We start from the raw sequence: 18,489 nt of genomic DNA on the forward strand, positions 1-18,489 counted from the left end.
TTGCTTTTCACTTTGTTAAAGCCCGACAGAGGAGTTCAGTCATTTGGATCCACACCGGAAAGAAAAATCACCTCGTGTTTCTAGCTGAAAATCAGGACCTCTGGGTATGTGTGTTGGCTGCGGCATCCCCCAACGGTGAGTGCTGTTCCAAAACAATTTTCCTCCGTTCCTTATGCGTAAATGAATTGCCAATGATGACTTCACTGTGTGTGGAAGTGCACCCATGTAGTACTGGACTTGCGTTTAACTTAAGAGTCCTTTAGGGGGGTTGTTGTCACTCACATAATTGTCACTCTCGGGAACGTAGGAGATAGGCTTCCCTGCAAGCAAGAATTTAAGATTGCATTTCCCTAGCTTTTTTTTTTTTTTTTTAAACTTTGGGAAGCAGACTCCCATCGTGGTATCAACATGCTTACCTCACTGCTGGCTCAGTGCTTTTCCTCACAAAGCAGTTAGATGCACAAATGTGTTGTTATGAGCTTGTTGTTTTCTGAATCTGTCGTTTTAGGAAAACTAATATTAGAGATGACCAGTATTTCATGTCAAACAATGAAATAAGTTAGCAAGTGTGAGTTTATATATAATAAAACAATGCATATACAGAGACAGCATGCATTCTTTAAATATTTTCATTTTATATTGTTGAAAGTATTTAGAACTCGCTTCAATTTTATTAACATCTGAGACAATAAATTATAGGTCACATGCCCAGGCAATTAGGTCATTAATCCATGTTCTCTATGGCTTCTTCCCCCACCATCTCTCCCTTTCTTCTTTTATCCATCTGTCCTTCCTTCCTTCCTTCTTTCTTTTCTTCTTATTTTGGCATGATGTTGCTATATATTCCAAGCTGGTCTCAAATTCACCATCCTCCTGCCTCAGCCCACCAACAGGCATGGTTTATTTCCTGCAGAAAGATTTCACACTCAATTCCTGTCTGTGGGCTTCAAGCATTCCTGAGAAATAGTACCCTATTAATCATAGTAATTTTCTGCATATTTATAATGACATAGCAACCCTAATTTTTTTCTTGCAACAGCTCTTTTCTGTTTCTTTTTCTGTCTACCCCCATGCGCTTTGAGTAATTTTAATCCGTGGAAAAGTAAATTTCCAGGAGGCATTCGTTATTTATTGCCATCATCATCGTCATCGTCGTCATCGTCATCTTGATCCTTTGAAGAGTCACTGTTGGGGACTTGTTCACATTGCATAGTGAAGGCCTAGTCTACCTGTTATTGAGAGGGGATGTGTAGACCTTGTATATCGCCTATGCTCTTCAAAGTAGTTACAGCCAATTTACATCCCCACCAACGCACAGCACTGGGGGAAATGCCTCACTCAAACTTGTACCGACACTGGGTAGCGTCAGTCTGTTACTATCAGCCATTCTGACAGGATGTGTGTAGATAGTTTATTTTGGTTTAATCTACAGAATCCTAAAGCTAAGTACAATTTATGGGTTTTTTGTTTTGTTTTGTCTTTTTGTCATTTGGATTTCCAGGGTTTTTTTTTTTCCCCATCTTATTGGTCCTCTTTGATTGCTTTTTTTTTTTTCTTTCCTCTTTTAGTACATGTTAAGTGTGAGCACTGGGTTTCACCACAACATGTTGATGCATACAAGTAGCACGCTCTGGTCACAGTTACACTTCTGTGGCCTTCTCTTGCTTCTGAACTTTCTATCTTCTCTGTGAGTCACTTTCTACTTCCTAATAGTTCTCCTACTCTTTCTCTTGAATTTTTAGAAAAGTTATTTATTTATTATATTATTTTTGAAACATATGTATGTGTACATTTCTGTGAGATTGAATACCATGTGTGTGCCTTTGGAGGCCAGAAGATGGCATCAGACCCCCATGAACTGGAGTTACAGATAGTGGGGAGCCTCATGATGTGGATGCTGAGAACCAAACTCAGTCCTTGGGAAGGGGAGCAAATGCTCTTAATCATTGAGCTGTCTCTCTAGCCATCTTTTTTTAAAAAATAGGTTTAATTAATCTTGTGTGAAAGGCCTATGTGGTAGACACAGCTGGAGCCTGGACCCTCTGAAGGTTGTCAGACTCGGGGGCAAGCACCTTTACCTGCTGAGCCATCTTGAGGGCCCTAGACTTATGTACCCATTGTTTAATAACTTTCCCATAGTTGGCTGCAAGTCTAGTTGTGGGTTTTCATTATTATGAATGACATGGTAGCAAAGGAGGAAGACCGGACCGCAGCTCCTGCTCCTACCACGCGGGCTCTTCTAAGGTTTGCTTTCCTCATGGGAGCATCAAAGGCAACAAAATGCTCACATTGTGTCTTACACGGGTTTAAAATAAGATACGCAAACATGTGTAGAACAGCTGGGCACACTGGCGTGCAAACACATGTAGAACAGCTGGGCACGCTGGTGTGCAAACACATGTAGAACATCTGGGCATGCTGGAGTGCACCTGTAGTGCCACCTATGTGGGAAGCTGAAGTGAGAGGGCTGCTTCAACCCAGGAGTCTGACGCCCAACAGGGCAGCACAGTGGACCTTGTCTGAATAAACAGTGAGTGGAGGAATGAATAAATGAGGCTCAACAAACATTGCCTCTCATGATTGTGGTGGTGCTTGTGAGTATTGTGAAACATGATGCTTCTTCCCCTCTCTCATACTTAGGTCTTTCCTGAGGTGGCCTGTGACTCAACTCTTCAGAACTTAATGAAGTAGATGACTCGACTACAATGTGGAAAAATCATGACAGAAAATGCGGTTTGTACTGGGGCCGTCAATGCTGTCAAGGAAGTCTGGGAAGAAAGAATAAAGAAACACAATGAAGATGTGAAGCGGGAGAAGGAATTTCAGCACAAGTATGCCATGACATTTTTTCTTAGATTAGTGGAAACATAATTTCATCATTATAAAAAGGTCACTTAGTAAGAGCTCTGCTGAATTTGCTAGATTTTTATTTACTGAGAACTCAAGATAATCTTCTTGAAGGCACTTTATTTTTATTTTATGTATATGAGTGTTTGACTGCAGGTAGGTCTGTCTACCACATGTGTGCAGTACCCATGGAGACCAGAAGAAGGCACTGGATCCCTAGGAACTGATGTTACTGGCAGCTGTGAGTTGCCATGTGGGTGCTGGGAACTGAATCCGGATCCTCTGGAAGAACATGGAGTGCTCTTAACTACTATCTCTCCAGCCCTAAAAATAGTCTTTAATTGTTTTCTTTTTTTATTATTTTATTATTTTGCATGCATGAGTGTTTTGCCTGCATGTCTATATTCCTCTCCCATGAAGTACCCTCAGAGGCCAGTAGAGGGTGTCAGATCCGTTGGGACTGGAATTACAGATTGTTTCCAACTATCATGTGAGTGCTGAAGAGTCAAACCCTGGTCCTCTGGAAAAGCAGCCAGTGCTCTTAACCACTGAGCCATTGCTCCAGCCCTCTCAAATTATTCTTAAGGAAATAATTGACTCAGATGGACTATGTCTTGAGAGTAACAAAAGGATGTTTGTGTGTGGAAACAGAGCCCTGCTTAATACCCATTGAAGTGTGGCTTATATGACAGTCTGATTTTCAGGATTATATCCACTAGAAACCTAGAGTGCACCTGACAGTAGAAGACAGACATATTCCCCAACCTATCTGAAATGGCCATGAGCTGTAGCCAGGGCCCCTCTGGATCCCATGATTTCTTAATACAGGAGGGCTGTATTTTAATATTGGGCTCTCATTGCTTCTGAAATCTTGACATTTGGCCTACCTTCCTGATTGGTTGCCTTCAACCTAATCTTGCAGGAATACCTCCTTTCTTTATGAATACCACATGGCTCCCTGCAGTTCTCATTCATGAAACAAATAGCAAATAGCTAATAGCTACCGTCAATTTAAAAAAGAAAAATAAGATGAAGTTCAACTCCAGCGGCTCCAACTGGGGAGAAGGCAATTGCAAAAGTGTCCGAAGCACAGACTCCACATTGTTAGATTTGGCGCCCATTCACCTCCCTCTACCAGTTCCCATGTGTGGTTTGGCCCTCAGGTTAGCTCCCTTTATATCTTAGGCTAGTGTGTGTGTGTGTGTGTGTGTGTGTGTGTGTGTGTGTGTGTGTGTGTGTGTGTGTATGTAAGAGAAAGAGAGAGAGACACTGGCCTTGGACTCACAGAGGTCCATCTGCTTCTGTCTCCTAAGTGTTCAGATTATCTATCCAGGAAATAAATAGCTAGATCTCAAAAGCAAAACAAAACAAAACAACAACAACAATAAGAAAACTACGGGTTGGAGAGACGGCTCAGAGGTTAAGAACACTGGCTGTTCTTCCAGAGGTCCTGAGTTCAATTCCCAGGAACCACATGGTGGCTCACAACCATCAATAATGAGATCTGGTGCCCTCCTTTGGCCTGAAGGGATATATGCAAGCAGAAGCAGAACATTGTATACATAATAAATGAATAAATCTTTAAAAAAAAAACTACTTTCTATTAACCTTAAAAACAATTTCGCTGCCAAACCACCTCCTAGCATTATAAACCTTGGTTTTGCCAGGTGTGGTGGCACAGGCCTGTAATCCGAACCTTTGGGAAGCTGAAGCAGGGTGATGATGAGTTTGAGACCAACAAACACAGTGAGAAAGAGCTGTGGAGAGTAGGCAGTCAGAACGTGAAGCTGGGGCTGTGGTGTTCTGTTGGCTCATTAGAAAGTGACAACATGAGAGAGAACACGAGGAGAGGAGGGAGGGGAGCTGGGGTTGGTATGTAAAATACATTTTTTTTTTGGTTTTTCGAGACAGGGTTTCTCTGTGTAGCTTTCCGCCTTTCCTGGAACTCGCTTTCCTGGAACTGGCCTTGAACTCACAGAGATCCACCTGCCTCTGCCTCCCGAGTACTGGGATTAAAGGCGTGCGCCACCACAGCCCGACGTAAAATACATTTTTAAAAATTATAAAAAAGGAAAGTTATAATATGACACCTCAGCAATTCTCCGAAGAATATAGCCCTAGAAATAAAAATATACTACCTGTGAAAGGTCAAATAGCAATTCATTTTAAAGATGTGTGTGTGTGTATGTGTGTGTGTATGTGTGTGTGTGTGTGTGTTGTGTGTATAGGTGTTCAGGTGGGTGTGTACATGGGCAAGTGTACATGTGTACATGCAAGTGGAGGCCAGAGGTGGATGTCAGCTCTCCTCCTCAGACACTCCCCACCTTATACATTTGCATGTATGTGTGCATGTGTGTATGCATGTGAGGGTGAGCATGTAAATGCATGTGCAGGTTAGTGCTGGGTGCCTTCCTCAGTTACTATCTACATTATTATTTTTATTGTTATTATTATCATCATCATCATCATCACAGAGTCTTTCACTGAACTTGTGACTCAGCTAGGCTGGGTACCCAGTGAGCCCTGGGCATTCTCTTATCATCCCATCTCCCCTCCTCGGGGGTTACAGATGTGTCATGGGCTCACACTGGTGCTAGGGATCTGGACTAGGGTCCCCATTTCACTACCTCAGCTGTCTCCATAGCTCCTGTGTCAAAAGATCTTCAATAGGCAGAATGATGCTCCTAGGGTCAGGCGGCACTCGTTCTGTGAAGGCAAGTAAGAACAGATTTAAGAACTGGGGGGGAAGGGGGAAATAATAGAACATGAGGCAGCTTAGTCATTCCAAAGTTACTTCTTCCCTTCTTCTTCTTTTTTTTTTTTTTTTTTTTTTCTCGAGACAGGGTTTCTCGAGAAGCATGCGCCACTGCTACTCTGCTAAAGGGGATTTTTGAGTGATAAAATATTTTGGAATTAAGCCGGCAGTGGTGGTGCACGCCTTTAATCCTAGCACTCGGGAGGCAGAGCCAGGTGGATCTCTGTGAGTTCGAGGCCAGCCTGGTCTACAAAGCGAGTTCCAGGAAAGGCGCAAAGCTACACAGAGAAACCCTGTCTCGAAAAACCAAAAAAAAAAAATTTTTTTTTTTTTGGAATTAGATAGTGGAGATAGTTGCTTGATGTTGTAGATTTACAGATAAAATCATTGACTTGTATACTTTAAAAGGTTAAATTCTATAGCATGTGAATCATAGCTCACTAATGCTATTAGAAGCAAAATATAGAGAGAATTGTGATGCTTTTTAAAGCCTTAGGACTGAACTTAGTTTGTGCAAGGCACTGTGCTAGCCCCAGCACCAAAACAAATAAACCAGCCTTGAAGCCCTAGTGTTAGTAAATCCAAGACACAGCTCACTCTCCAAGGCCAATACACGCGAGGAGAGCGTTAATGTGAAGAAATGCAGGGTTATTAAAGGGCCAGCACCTTAAGATGGGAGGCTGTCAGAGCCTCAAAAAAGACCAGCTCGGGGACAGGAAAGAGATTTTAGAAGATGTGGTGGTTTGAATGAGAATGACCGCCGTAGACTCATATGTTTGAGTGAGTGGTCCCCAGTTAATAGAACTGTTGGGGGCGGGGGAATAGGAGCTATCACCATGCCTGTCTGCTTCCTGCCATTATGAGCACTGAGCCAGTGGGATTGGAAATCAGATGGAAGGTTGTTGCACATGTTAGCATTGGCTCCGTGGTTAGTTCTAGTTTTTCTTTTATGCAAAATCACATTTAATTACATTGTTTCCCCCTTGTCTCTCTTCCCTTCAGCCCTTCCCATTCAGCCTTTGCTCTCTCAGATTTCACCCACCGTCTCTGTTTCTTTCACTGTGTGTCAGTGGTTTGGAAGGACCTTTTGAATGCTACTTATTACCTATGAATAAAAACATGTCCTGTGTCTTAGGCTGGTGAGGATCTGGGAAGACCGGGTCAGCTTAACTAAGCTGAAAGAAAAGGTCACCAGGGAAGATGGGAGAGTCATTCTGAAGATAGAAAAAGAAGAGTGGAAGGTAAGAGCCCTAGAAGCAGTTCTTGATTGCCCACGCTCTGGACTGAGTGAAGACCTGAGAGGATTTGAGAATGTCTTTAAGACTAGGGGAGTTGGAAGTTCTTTAATAGCACAAGTGAATTTGGACAACAGGAACAATGGAAAAGAAATGCCAATGCATGATTTTTTTTTTTTTGCCCAAGAGTTTCTTTGCTCCCACCCCAGCTGAACTCAAATCCCTTGTGATACTTATTCTCTAGCTCCTTCTAATGAGCAGATAGTCCACTGTGCTCTATAACAGTGATGACCAGGCTAACGCAAATCACATAGCTAAACTAGCAGTTTAGACTTCAAAATGGAAGGGGGCATTTCTGGTTAGGTATCCCCCTGGCTGATATTTTTCTCTCCCTCATAGGGGTATGAGCACACATGCACAGCTGTGCTCAATTACATCAGATAGACTAATTTTTACAAGGGTTTCAAACCCCTGGATCAGTGTTGGTTTTTCATTCATGGGGTTATCTTTAGCTATGTGGTCAGTTTCCTAGTTTTTTTTTTCTTTTTCTTTTTTGTTTTTTTTTTTATTTTATTATTTTTTGTTGTTGTTGTTGTTGTTTTGTTTTTCGAGACAGGGTTTCTCTGTAGCTTTGGAGCCTGTCCTGGAACTCGCTCTGTAGACCAGGCTGGCCTCGAACTCACAGAGATCCACCTGCCTCTGCCTCCCGAGTGCTGAGATTAAAGGCATGCACTACTACTGCCTGGCCCTAGTTTATTTTTCTATTTGGCTTGAAAGGAAAAGGCATAGAGTTCAGAGTTTAAAGAAAAGAAAAACTTTAAAAGACCTCATAAAATAGATTGGAAGTGGTGGTGCACACCTTTAACCCCAGCACTTGGGAGACAGAGGCAGGTGGATCTCTCTGAGTTCCAGGCCAGCCTGGTCTACATTGTGAGTTCTAGGACATCCAGGGCTCTGTAGAGAGACCCTCCCTCAAAACAAACAAATATCTAAAGTACTTAATAAAAGAAGTGGAAGAGAAATTCAAATCACCAAAGTGATTTTTTGGAATATTCTCATTTTTAATTCTGTATGTGCTCTTGGATAGTCTGATAAACACAACAGAATCATTCATTAGGACAGACATCTATGTGTGTCCATTACTGGCCAGAATATATAGTTTTGTTTATTCTGCTATGGTTGAGACTTAAAGATTTAGTAATAAATGATGAAGTAAATAATAACTTGTATAAAACTGAGAATAATTTTTTTAACAATTAAAAAATAATAAAAGCCAAGGTTTGAGTAGTAGAAGTAGCCCAAAGTGCCTGGAAATGTCACCAATGAAGGGAAAAGTATCCTCAAGTGCTTCTACAAATCCCATCTCATCACAGCAGAGCAGGACAATGTAGAATAATCCAGGCCATCTCATCACAGCAGAGCAGGACAAGGCTGGAATAATCCAGGCCATCTCATCACAGCAGAGCAGGACAATGTAGAATAATCCAGGCCATCTCATCAAAGCAGAGCAGGACAAGGCTGGAATAATCCAGGCCATGTAATGATTGTACACACATTTTACTTTAGACTCTTCCTTCTTCTCTACTGAAACTGAGTCAACTACAAGAATGGCAACTTCATAGGACGGGCTTGCTGAAAATCCCTGAATTCATTGGAAGATTCCAGAATCTCATTGTGCTAGACTTATCTCGAAACACAATTTCAGAGATCCCCCGAGGAATTGGTAAGGACTATTGCTTTTATTCCTGTGCTATTTTATCTACCTGACAAATGGGCTTTTTTTTTTTAACTTCCCTCCCCCTCTTAAAATACATGGAATAAAAACCTTATACTGAAGCCTGAGAAAATTTTAAACATTTCATCTAACTTAATGCTTCAGGGGATTCAAACTTAAACTGGGCATTAGATAAGATTTCAATTGATAAAAGCTTTTGGAAATATCCTGTATATTTTGAAAACAATATTGCTGGTTTAACTATTTATCTTAGAACACACTTGGGGCAATAAAGGGGGGGCGGGAGATTCATTAGACGGTGGGAAAATGTTCCCAAATGAAAAATTGCTCAGGGTGTAGTGTTCTGTTTGGGGGTTTGGGGTTGGAGATCAAGCCCAGTGAAGGGGACTCCTGCCCAGCGGGGCTCCCTCCGTGACCCCTGATTAGGTACAAACTATACCCAAACACCTGTTTTCACAGAGAGATCCTTTATTAAGTGGGGACTCGGGCAGAAAACAGCAGCAAATGGCCTTACAGGCATAATTTTTAAGAGAAAAAGGGGAGGTCTGTGTTTTTTAGAATGGGCTAGGATGTGGTGGGAGAGGGCTGAGGGGGAAGGGGAACGGGGCAGGGGTGTTTGTCCTGGAGGGGCGAGGGGAGGGGACAGGGGAGGGGAAGGGGGCAGGGGAGGGGAAGGAGGGCAGGGGTGCTTGTCCTGGAGGGGCGAGGGGAAGAGGGCAGGGGTCCTGAGGGACACAGGACTGCCTCTGGATAGAGAGGAGACAGATGTGGCCCATAGGCAAATGGCGATTTGTAGAGGTAAAATGGGAAACCCCGTGTTAGGATGAGGTGTTTAATTTTAATTGGGCATCTTAGTTAGGTGAACCAAAGGGGTTTTTGATAGCTGGATTTCAGTAGTCAGCCCCAGGAGGAGGAAGTGCTCAAATAAGGGAACCGACCTTGGTGGCTAGTTTTAGGAATGTCATCTGATGGTGTTTAGCAAGGCAGAGGTTATGGGGAGAAGGGCAAGGCCTGCCAGAGCCACAGAGTGGGCTAGTGTCCCATTACCCAGGGTCTGGTACAGGCTAGGCAGGCTCTGTACCATCCATAGCCACCTTGATCAAGGATACGGAGTATAGATAAAGCAGCATGAAAATACCACTGCCTTTCCTCCTACAGCACGATCAACGGGCCCCTGGTTTAAAGATGGGAAAAGGGAAGAAGGGAACAACTGAATTTGCCAATATGCAAGTAATTTAAGTATGTAAGCAGGAAACCCCAAGTCCATCTGCTTCCTATTGTGTATTATTAGTATTTATTGTTGCTGTTGTTTTTAATTATGCAGGACTGCTCACTAGACTGCAGGAACTGATTCTTAGCTACAACAAAATCAAGACTGTCCCCAAAGAGCTGAGCAACTGTGCCAGCTTGGAGAAGCTGGAACTGGCTGTGAACAGAGATATAAGCGACCTCCCTCCGGAGGTCAGAAGGTCTAAATGTCTGTTTTGTTGGCATCTACTAATAGTTTGCTTCTCGGGCATGTGATTATTGGGGGGGGGGCGGGGGGAAACAGCAAACAAAAAACTTGTGAAGCAGTGTTATGAATTTTATTTTAGGAAAGAAATACTTAGTGAAAAGCACTTTCTACCAGAAGGCAAGTCTTTTCTTAGAACCAACTCTACTTGGCATACAAGGCTCCTCTCTTGCTGGCACTGTTCTGCATTATTTATTTGTTGACTGGGCTTATCTCTGTGGAGAGAAGACAGAACTTTATTTAATTTAATATTCCCACAATAAGGAGAAGCCTGGGTTCCTGTAGTGGTTACTCATACATGCTTGATTATTTTGGCACTGCTAGGGATTGAAGCCAGGGTCGCATGCATGCTGAGCAGACGCTCTGCTACTGAACCATATCCCTGGCCCTTGAAGCTTTTCTGTCTGTCTGTCTGTCTGTCTGTCTGTTGTGAGGCATAGTCTCACAGTGCAGGGTGTTGTGACCTTAAACTCCCTATTTAGTCAAGGCTGGCCTCGATCTCTCAATTCTCACTCCTTAGCTTTTTGAGTGCTGGGATTAGAGGTGTACATGGTGTCTGTGAATTGGAATCCACTTCATGCTTTTTTGAATGAATATGCATGTAATTGCTATGAAGAACAATGAGAAAATAGAAAGTCTCTTTTCCTAGTTGATTTTTATAGCATGCTCACAGTCCTGAAATAGACAAAGAGTATGACATGAATTGTAGGAAGTGTGCTGCATGCTGGCATCCTAGGCTTTTCCAAGTAAAAAGTAAGCTAGCAGGTTGGAAAGGCTCTTGCCCTTGATTTGGTGTCTTGTCGTTGGTTAAATTAAACTGACAAAGACATCTGTGTCACCTTTCAAACAAACTAATGCTTAGAATCAGCAAGAAATGTCTACACTTTTTCTGCCTTGAAAACACGACTTTACAAGACCAAAGTTAAGAAGAAGAATAAAATAAAACAGAAGGTAGAGTTTCATTTTCTTACTTTATTTTCTGAGTGTATCAGAGTTTTCTTTCCCAAACCACTGGGCGTGTTACTAGTAATAGTCAACTCCTCCCGGTTTGCTCTGGCAAACATAGCTTATGTGTTTCATCACGTTAGATTATTTTAATGAAAACATGAAGGAAATGGTGATAGGGACAATTTATACGTGTAGGAAGGCCGGTATGCGTGTTTTCTAAAACGTCATTTTGTTTCTAGGATAGGCTCTGTCACTAACAAACTATGTGAACTTGGACATGTCATTAACCATTCTCTTCACCTTAGATTCTCTAGGAGACAGGTCACTGTCATATGACAAGACTTTTCCTGGGGAGACACAACACACATGTCTACTCACCCCAGAAAGGGAGCCCATGACAGACCAAAATACAGATAACACCACAGTCCAACTTGGTGAAGCATGAGTTTTATTGGGGCTGCTTACAGGAATATGGATGATGAGAAGTTACTCACAGGAGCAAAAATGACTCCCGGACAGCTGCATCACCAAAGCCCACCCCAGCATGGGTGACAGCTCACAAAGCTGGGAACCTGGAGCACACTAAGTAGCCTGCGGGCCTCTCTACAAGTTGGAGTGTCCTTTCCAAGTGACAAATTTAGTCTAAACCTCTTCCAGGCCGCTGGTCTGGTCTCAGAGTCTCACCTTCCTTGCTTCTTGGCTTGTCTCAGAGTGACTCTCAGCCGTCTCCGTAGTTCACTCTGGGGAAGAAGGACCCTACTGAATCCGGTCAGTTTCAGGTACTTCCTGGAGCTAAGTAGAGTTATTTACCTGATGGCCTACAGAGCTTCCCTGCAGGATGGAATGTTTCAATTTCAGGGGAAACTGCTACTAAAATATTAGAAATACTATCCCGAGATCTGACCCAAAGACCATTTAATGCCACAGTGTGTCCTCTAAGTATCTATGTATCCTTGGACACACCCTCTGATATTAGATTTCTATTTTCACATATAAGGCTGCCAGACAGATTTATTATCTTTTCCATATTCTATAATGAAAAGAGTCTAGATAGTGTGCACTTGGGGGGCAGAGGCAGCTAGAGCTCTTTGAGTTCTCAGCTAGCCTGGTCTACATGGCAGGTTACAGGCTAGCCAAAGCTACAGAGTTTGAACATGCCTCAGAAAAAACAAAACAACAACAAAAAGGGTTTTAGTACTACTGAGGGGTCAGCAGCTGAAGATTTTTCTGTCAGACATTAAATTGTACCTACCTCATTAGTATATGTACCTGTTAACACAAACATTTTTTTTTTTTTTTTTTTTTTTGGTTTTTTGAGACAGGGTTTCTCTGCGTAGCTTTGCGCCTTTCCTGGAGCTCACTTGGTAGCCCAGGCTGGCCTCGAACTCACAGATATCCGCCTGGCTCTGCCTCCCGAGTGCTGGGATTAAAGGCGTGCGCCACCACCGCCCAGCTACACAAACACTTTTTTATACTCCACAATGAATCATCTGAAAATTTGAAAAGTCTGATAACAGTTTTCAGAAATGCATTTTCACTCATGGCTTCAATTAAAAAGCTGGAGAAACAGCATTGCCTACTAGATGGAATCATGCAGCTTCCTGTGTCTGTGTGCACATATGTACCTGTGTGTGTGTGTGTGTGTGTGTGTGTGTGTGTGTGTGTGTGTGTGTATATAGGCCAGATGTCCTCAGGTTTCTTTCCCAATCACGACCCCCTTAGACCCTTCTGTTTCTGCTTCCCAGCGCTGGGGTTTCAGATATGCTACACATACAGCTTTTCACTTAAGTGCTGAGAATCCAAACTCAGGGCCTACACAGCGAGCAGCTTATCTCCTAAGCCATCTCCTCAGCTCCCTCATCCTGCTTTTTTGCACTAACTACAAAACACTGTATTTGTGTATTTCTTGGTGCAGATGGTACAGAAGGAATTCAAAATACAGAACCACCGGGCGGTGGTGGCTCATACCTTTAATCCCAGCCCTCGGGAGGCAGAGCCAGGCAGATCTCTGTGAGTTCGAGGCCAGCCTGGGCTAAAGAGTGAGTTCCGCAAAGCTACACAGAGAAAACCTGTCTCGAAAAACCAAAACCAAAACCAAATAAAACAAAACAAACCCAAAATACAGAACCTTGGCGGCCAAGTGGGTAGGCTGTTTAGTTTGTTTTGTAAATGTTAATTAAGTTCTTATATCTTAAAACTTCCAGTAGGATAAAGAGGAAGGGATTTTGTGGCTTTAGGTCTATAACAGCTTGAGTTCATCGAGTTCCATGAACTCTCTGAGTCATTTTATTCATAAAACAGAAATAATGACACTGCCTTTGTGTGGCTGCTGTCATAATTATTCACTTATTTAAGTACAACTGTGGGCTAATCACATAGTTTTCTCAAATAAAAGTAGAGAACAGGCCGGGCGGTGGTGGCGCACGCCTTTAATCCCAGCACTCGGGAGGCAGAGGCAGGCGGATCTCTGTGAGTTCGAGGCCAGCCTGGTCTACCAAGTGAGTTCCAGGAAAGGCGCAAAGCTACACAAAGAAACCCTGTCTCGAAAAAAAACCAAAAAAAAAAAAAAAAAGTAGAGAACAGAAATAACTTAATAGATACTATTTTTTACGTGCATCCGTGCTTTGCCTGTATGTATGTCTGTGTGTGGATGTCAGGTGCCCTGGAACTGGAGTTACAGACAGTTGTGAGCCGCCCTGTGGGTGCTTGGAATTGAACCAGGGTCCTCTGGAAGAGCAGCCAGTGCTCTTAACTGCTGAGCCATCTCCAGCCCCAATAATCAATATTTTTAGATTAAAAAAATACAGAGCTCTAAGCATTACCATGAATACATTATAAAACTGGTGAGAGAATCCAGGCACAGACCTTTAACTCCAGTGCTCTAAAAAGCCAGTCCAATATAATCCTCAAATGTGAGAACCATAAAATAATACATTCCATGAAAAAAAATATTACTTAGAAAGGCAAATATTTCCATATAGTAACAAAATATAAAAGACATAGTCATGACAGATACGAAATTCGGGACAGGCACTAGCTCTGAGAAGCAGGGTGACAGGATTGCCACAGTAACACATTCTTCTTCTTCAGCTGAGTACTGTGCTGTGTGGTATAAGATCCGCAGTCACTCATTGCACTTTAAACCAGAATTATTATGGAGTGAGCTCGATGTTTGAGACAGTGAATGTGAGTAAGTCAGTAAGGCAACTGTTAAAGTTTTCCCTTATAATTCTCAGTCGCTGGCTGAAAATAAACATGAGAAATGCTTCCTGAGGTGGGGGATGCTTTTGCCACACAGATCCTATTAACCCTAGAACTTGGTTATCTTGGAAGACAAATTGTCTTTGAATAAAAGATTTTCATTTCATTTTACTGGGAGCCAGGACTACCCAGGGTGTTTTGTTTTTTGTTTTTGTTGTTGTTTTTTTGAGACAGGGTCTATTGTGTAGCTGTGACTGTCTTGGAACACACTGTGTAGACCATGATGGCCTTCAACTCGGCTGCCTTTGGCTCTAGTGCTGGGATGGAAGGCATGCACCATCACACCTGCCTTTTTTCCCCCTGCCCTCTGTCTCTGGGATTACAGGCATGTACCACCATGCCCAGCTTCTGTTAGCCTTATATTTTAATTTATTGTGGACTCCTGTGTCTAAACACAGCTCAAGTGTAATGCCAGAAGTTATTCAGTTTTATGTGTGATTTGTGGACTGCTAGTTATATAAAGCTCGTGCAATATGAACTTTTTATGTGAAATAGTTTACCAGTGTGATTCTTCTAGTAATGTACATTGTGGACAACTATTTAAAAAGCCCACTTTCCTTTTTAGCTTAGCAAGCTGTTAAGACTCACCCACCTTGATCTGAGTATGAACCACTTCACTACAATCCCTCTTGCTGTGTTGAACATGCCTGCCCTTGAGTGGCTGGATATGGGAAGCAACAGCCTTCAACAACTTCCTGACAGTCTAGAAAGGTAAAATTGATGCTACCGACAATTCAAAGCCACCTATGAAAAAATAAGAAACAATATACCCAACAACTAGGAGCCCATAGTAATCATAAAAGACCCAATTAGTTCAAAATGTAATCTTCCAGGGGGTTATTTACATTTATTCTAAATATGTAAGAGGATTTGGGGAAGGGAAAACAAATTGCTTTCAAGACATTACCAAGAATATGCCACAGTAATCACACCGCTTAGTGCATGCCAGGCACCTCTGCATGCGCTACTAAAGAGTGAGGGGACCGATGCAGAGATGTTTGTCACTTATGCCCAAGGCTCAGTGAGTGACATTAATCGGATTTGAACCTAGGAATCTTGACCTGAGTCCATACTTACTGCCTTGCCCAGAATCAAATCAGTTCCTGATTTTTAAGATTCATATTATGTGACACTTACAGCTGTTCATTTAGAAAACTGTGAAAAACATGCAGTGTAAACATTTTCATTTCTGCCACTGCATGAAAGCTAGTCTTTATAATCAATTCCCTGATGTAGTTTCCCTGGCAATCCGGTAATAAGAAAGAATGAAGTCTGTCAAACCAGTAACTACATTTTTATTAAATGGTAAATAATTAATAACTAAATTATTACATTAATTAAAAAACCCGAATGTTAAATGTTATGATACGATGAGGCCAGCTTTTCATATTCAAGGTGAAAACTGATTGCAGCCTTCTATTTTCCAGAATGCAAAGTTTACATACATTGTGGCTACAGAGGAATGAAATAACTTGCCTGCCAGAAACCATCAGAAATATGAAAAACTTGGGGACTCTTGTCCTCAGCAACAATAAACTGCAAGATATTCCAGGCTGCATGGAAGAAATGACGAATCTGAGGTAAAGGGGTGTGGTTACAGCATGGCACACTTACTCCTGGGAGCAGAATGAAGGACTACAGACCCTGACCGACCCATTGGGGTTGTGATTTATATGACTGCATATTTGTGTATTTAAATTTTCCTTTTGTGTATGGGTGTTTTACCTGCACACCACTTGTGTGCCAGGTGCCCGTGGAGGCCAGAGGAGAGCATTGGATCTCTTGGAACTGGAGTCACAGAGGGTTGGGCTGCCATGTGGATGCCAGGAATTGAACTTAGATCCTCTGTAAGAGCAGCCAGTGCTCTTAACTATTGAGCTATTTCTCCAGCTTGAGTGTATATATTTTAAACATATATTCCAATGCGATCCATTTTTGACCAATTTTACCTTGAAACATGGAATATACCACGTATTTAGACTTTAAATTCTCTCAGCAGTGTTTTGTATTTTCCAGTCTGCAGGCTTTGCACATGTTTAAATTCCATGAATATTTCATGTCTTGTGTTATTATATACAGTCTTAAGTCCATTGTCTATGTTTTCATTCTTCATTATATTGCTCACCTCATTATATAAAAATCCATTTGACTTTGTATATTAACATTATATCTCGGGAATCACCCAGTCCAAGGATTTTTTTTTTTTTTTTTTTGGCCCTTCAGGATTTTCTATGAATGCAACAACTTTCGCTCTGAATAAAGTCAATTTTATTCCTTCATTCAAAAAAAAACCATATATTCCAATGCTTAAAAATTTTCATGAGTGTGACTCACATAACACCAGTCTAGCTTATTCAAGAAATAATTCTTGAAACTAAAATGGTACAGGGGTTTATCAGTTTAAAGAACGGTCTTTTGTTGGTGACAATATCATGAAAATTCTCTTTATACTGCTAACCAACGCTTTGCAATACAAAAATCAAAAGAATAAAATAGTGACCAGTTTCCTTCTGAATAACTACAAATAGGCACAGGTAACTATATTAGCCTACAGAAAGCAGACTTTTTTTTTTTTTTTTTTTTGCTACTTATTAGAACAGGAATAAAATTCTCTCCAGAATGTCATTTTCTGATGGAATGAGGCAATTGGATACCCAAATTCAGAACCTCCACAACAAAAACCGTTCATACATTGACTTATCCGGCAACTTCAGTTTTGTACTTGATGACTGAGGCATTGATCCATAAAAACAGGCACAAACTATCGTCATAGCATTAGTCGGAGATTTATGATACAACTTGCTCTCATCGCACTAAATACATGTTATGAACTAATAGTTGTCTTTGTAAGCTTTGGGGCGAAACACTGTCTCTTCTTGGGGTATATTGGCTTCCAGCAAGATAATCAGTTATTGAAAACAGTTGAAAATAGTAATTCTGTAGACTGTCACTTGATCTTTTCCCAGGGAAGTAAATGTACATGCACTTCTATGGCACCCAAAACTACTGTGTTTCTGGTCAACTGCTAGGTTTGTCAACTTCCGAGACAACCCGCTGAGACTGGAAGTGACGCTTCCTCCCAGTGACTGCGCAGAAGGAGAGGAGGAACAGGAGCTGTTTGGGCTTCAGTTCATGCGTGCATACATCCAAGAGTCACGGCGAACAGGTAGGAGATTTATGTATTGTGGGAGGCCAGCTCCCACCTCTTAAAACAGTTCCTATGAGGAGGAGAGAGGGATAAGAAACTTTTAGATAGAAAGATAGCGAAGAGGAGAAAGACAGAAACACAGGATAGCTTCAGGAGGACCTGCATCAAAACCCTTTATCTCTTTTTATAACAATGCCAAGGGGCGGGGCAAAAGACCTCCCCCTTGCTAGATCAAAGCACACTGCACAGCCAACCCTTCCAAACACCTAGTAACCACACCCGTGGTCAAATCACCCCCTTATGCAGCCTTCACAATATACAACACAGAGCCGGGCGGTGGTGGCACATGCCTTTAATTCCAGCATTCGGGAGGCAGAGCCAGGTGGATCTCTGTGAGTTCAAGGCCAGCCTGGGCTACAGAGTGAGTTCCAGGACAGGCACCAAAGCTACACAGAGAAACCCTGTCTTGAAAAAAAATAAATAAAAAGTAAATATATACACACACACACACACACACACACACACACACACACACACACACACACAACACAGATTAAATATTTTTGGAAGAGAATGTGTATACAATTAAGTTCTATCTTTCCATTAATTCTTTTATGGATTTCTCATTCTATCTTGTCTTTTCCATCAAATTGGCCAACACTTAAGAGGGGGAAATGAGTTTTGTCTAGTCATAATTCTGGTAGGAACTAGGAGAGAGGCTGTAAAGATAGTCTTTCAAATGGAATCAAGGAAATACTTCCTCCGCTGCATTCACTACATAATCAAGTGAAGGAACCCGTACTTCTCCTGGTTCCTCTCTGTAAACATGATTCTCCAGTGCTGGGGCTCAAATCCACAGCAAGTGCCCTGTTGCTGAGCTACAGCTACACCCTTGGCCTAGATTTTAGTTAATTGATTTTATGTGTATGGGTGTTTTGCCTGCACGTATGTCCATGCAGCATGTACATGCAGTACCTTCAGAATCCAGAAGAGGGCATCAGAACCCTTGGAACTGGAGTTAAGAGAGTTGTTAGCTATCATGTGGGT

General features: G+C 42.0%; 1 protein-coding gene across 1 annotated transcript in view; it reads left to right on the plus strand.

Moving 5' to 3' along the window:
- Lrrc39 (leucine rich repeat containing 39) overlaps positions 1-18,489 on the plus strand; it is a 22,189-nt gene continuing 3,700 nt past the window's right edge. The window contains exons 1-8 of the mRNA XM_006977825.4: positions 1-135; positions 2,641-2,831; positions 6,738-6,843; positions 8,404-8,560; positions 9,897-10,033; positions 14,860-15,005; positions 15,722-15,874; positions 17,324-17,460. Coding sequence (XP_006977887.1) covers positions 2,692-2,831; positions 6,738-6,843; positions 8,404-8,560; positions 9,897-10,033; positions 14,860-15,005; positions 15,722-15,874; positions 17,324-17,460 — 976 coding nt within the window. The 5' untranslated portion in view covers positions 1-135; positions 2,641-2,691. The remainder of the gene's footprint in view (positions 136-2,640; positions 2,832-6,737; positions 6,844-8,403; positions 8,561-9,896; positions 10,034-14,859; positions 15,006-15,721; positions 15,875-17,323; positions 17,461-18,489) is intronic.

The sequence above is a fragment of the Peromyscus maniculatus genome, chromosome 6 (genome assembly GCF_049852395.1).
Source record: "Peromyscus maniculatus bairdii isolate BWxNUB_F1_BW_parent chromosome 6, HU_Pman_BW_mat_3.1, whole genome shotgun sequence".
Classification (NCBI taxonomy): Eukaryota; Metazoa; Chordata; class Mammalia; order Rodentia; family Cricetidae; genus Peromyscus; species Peromyscus maniculatus.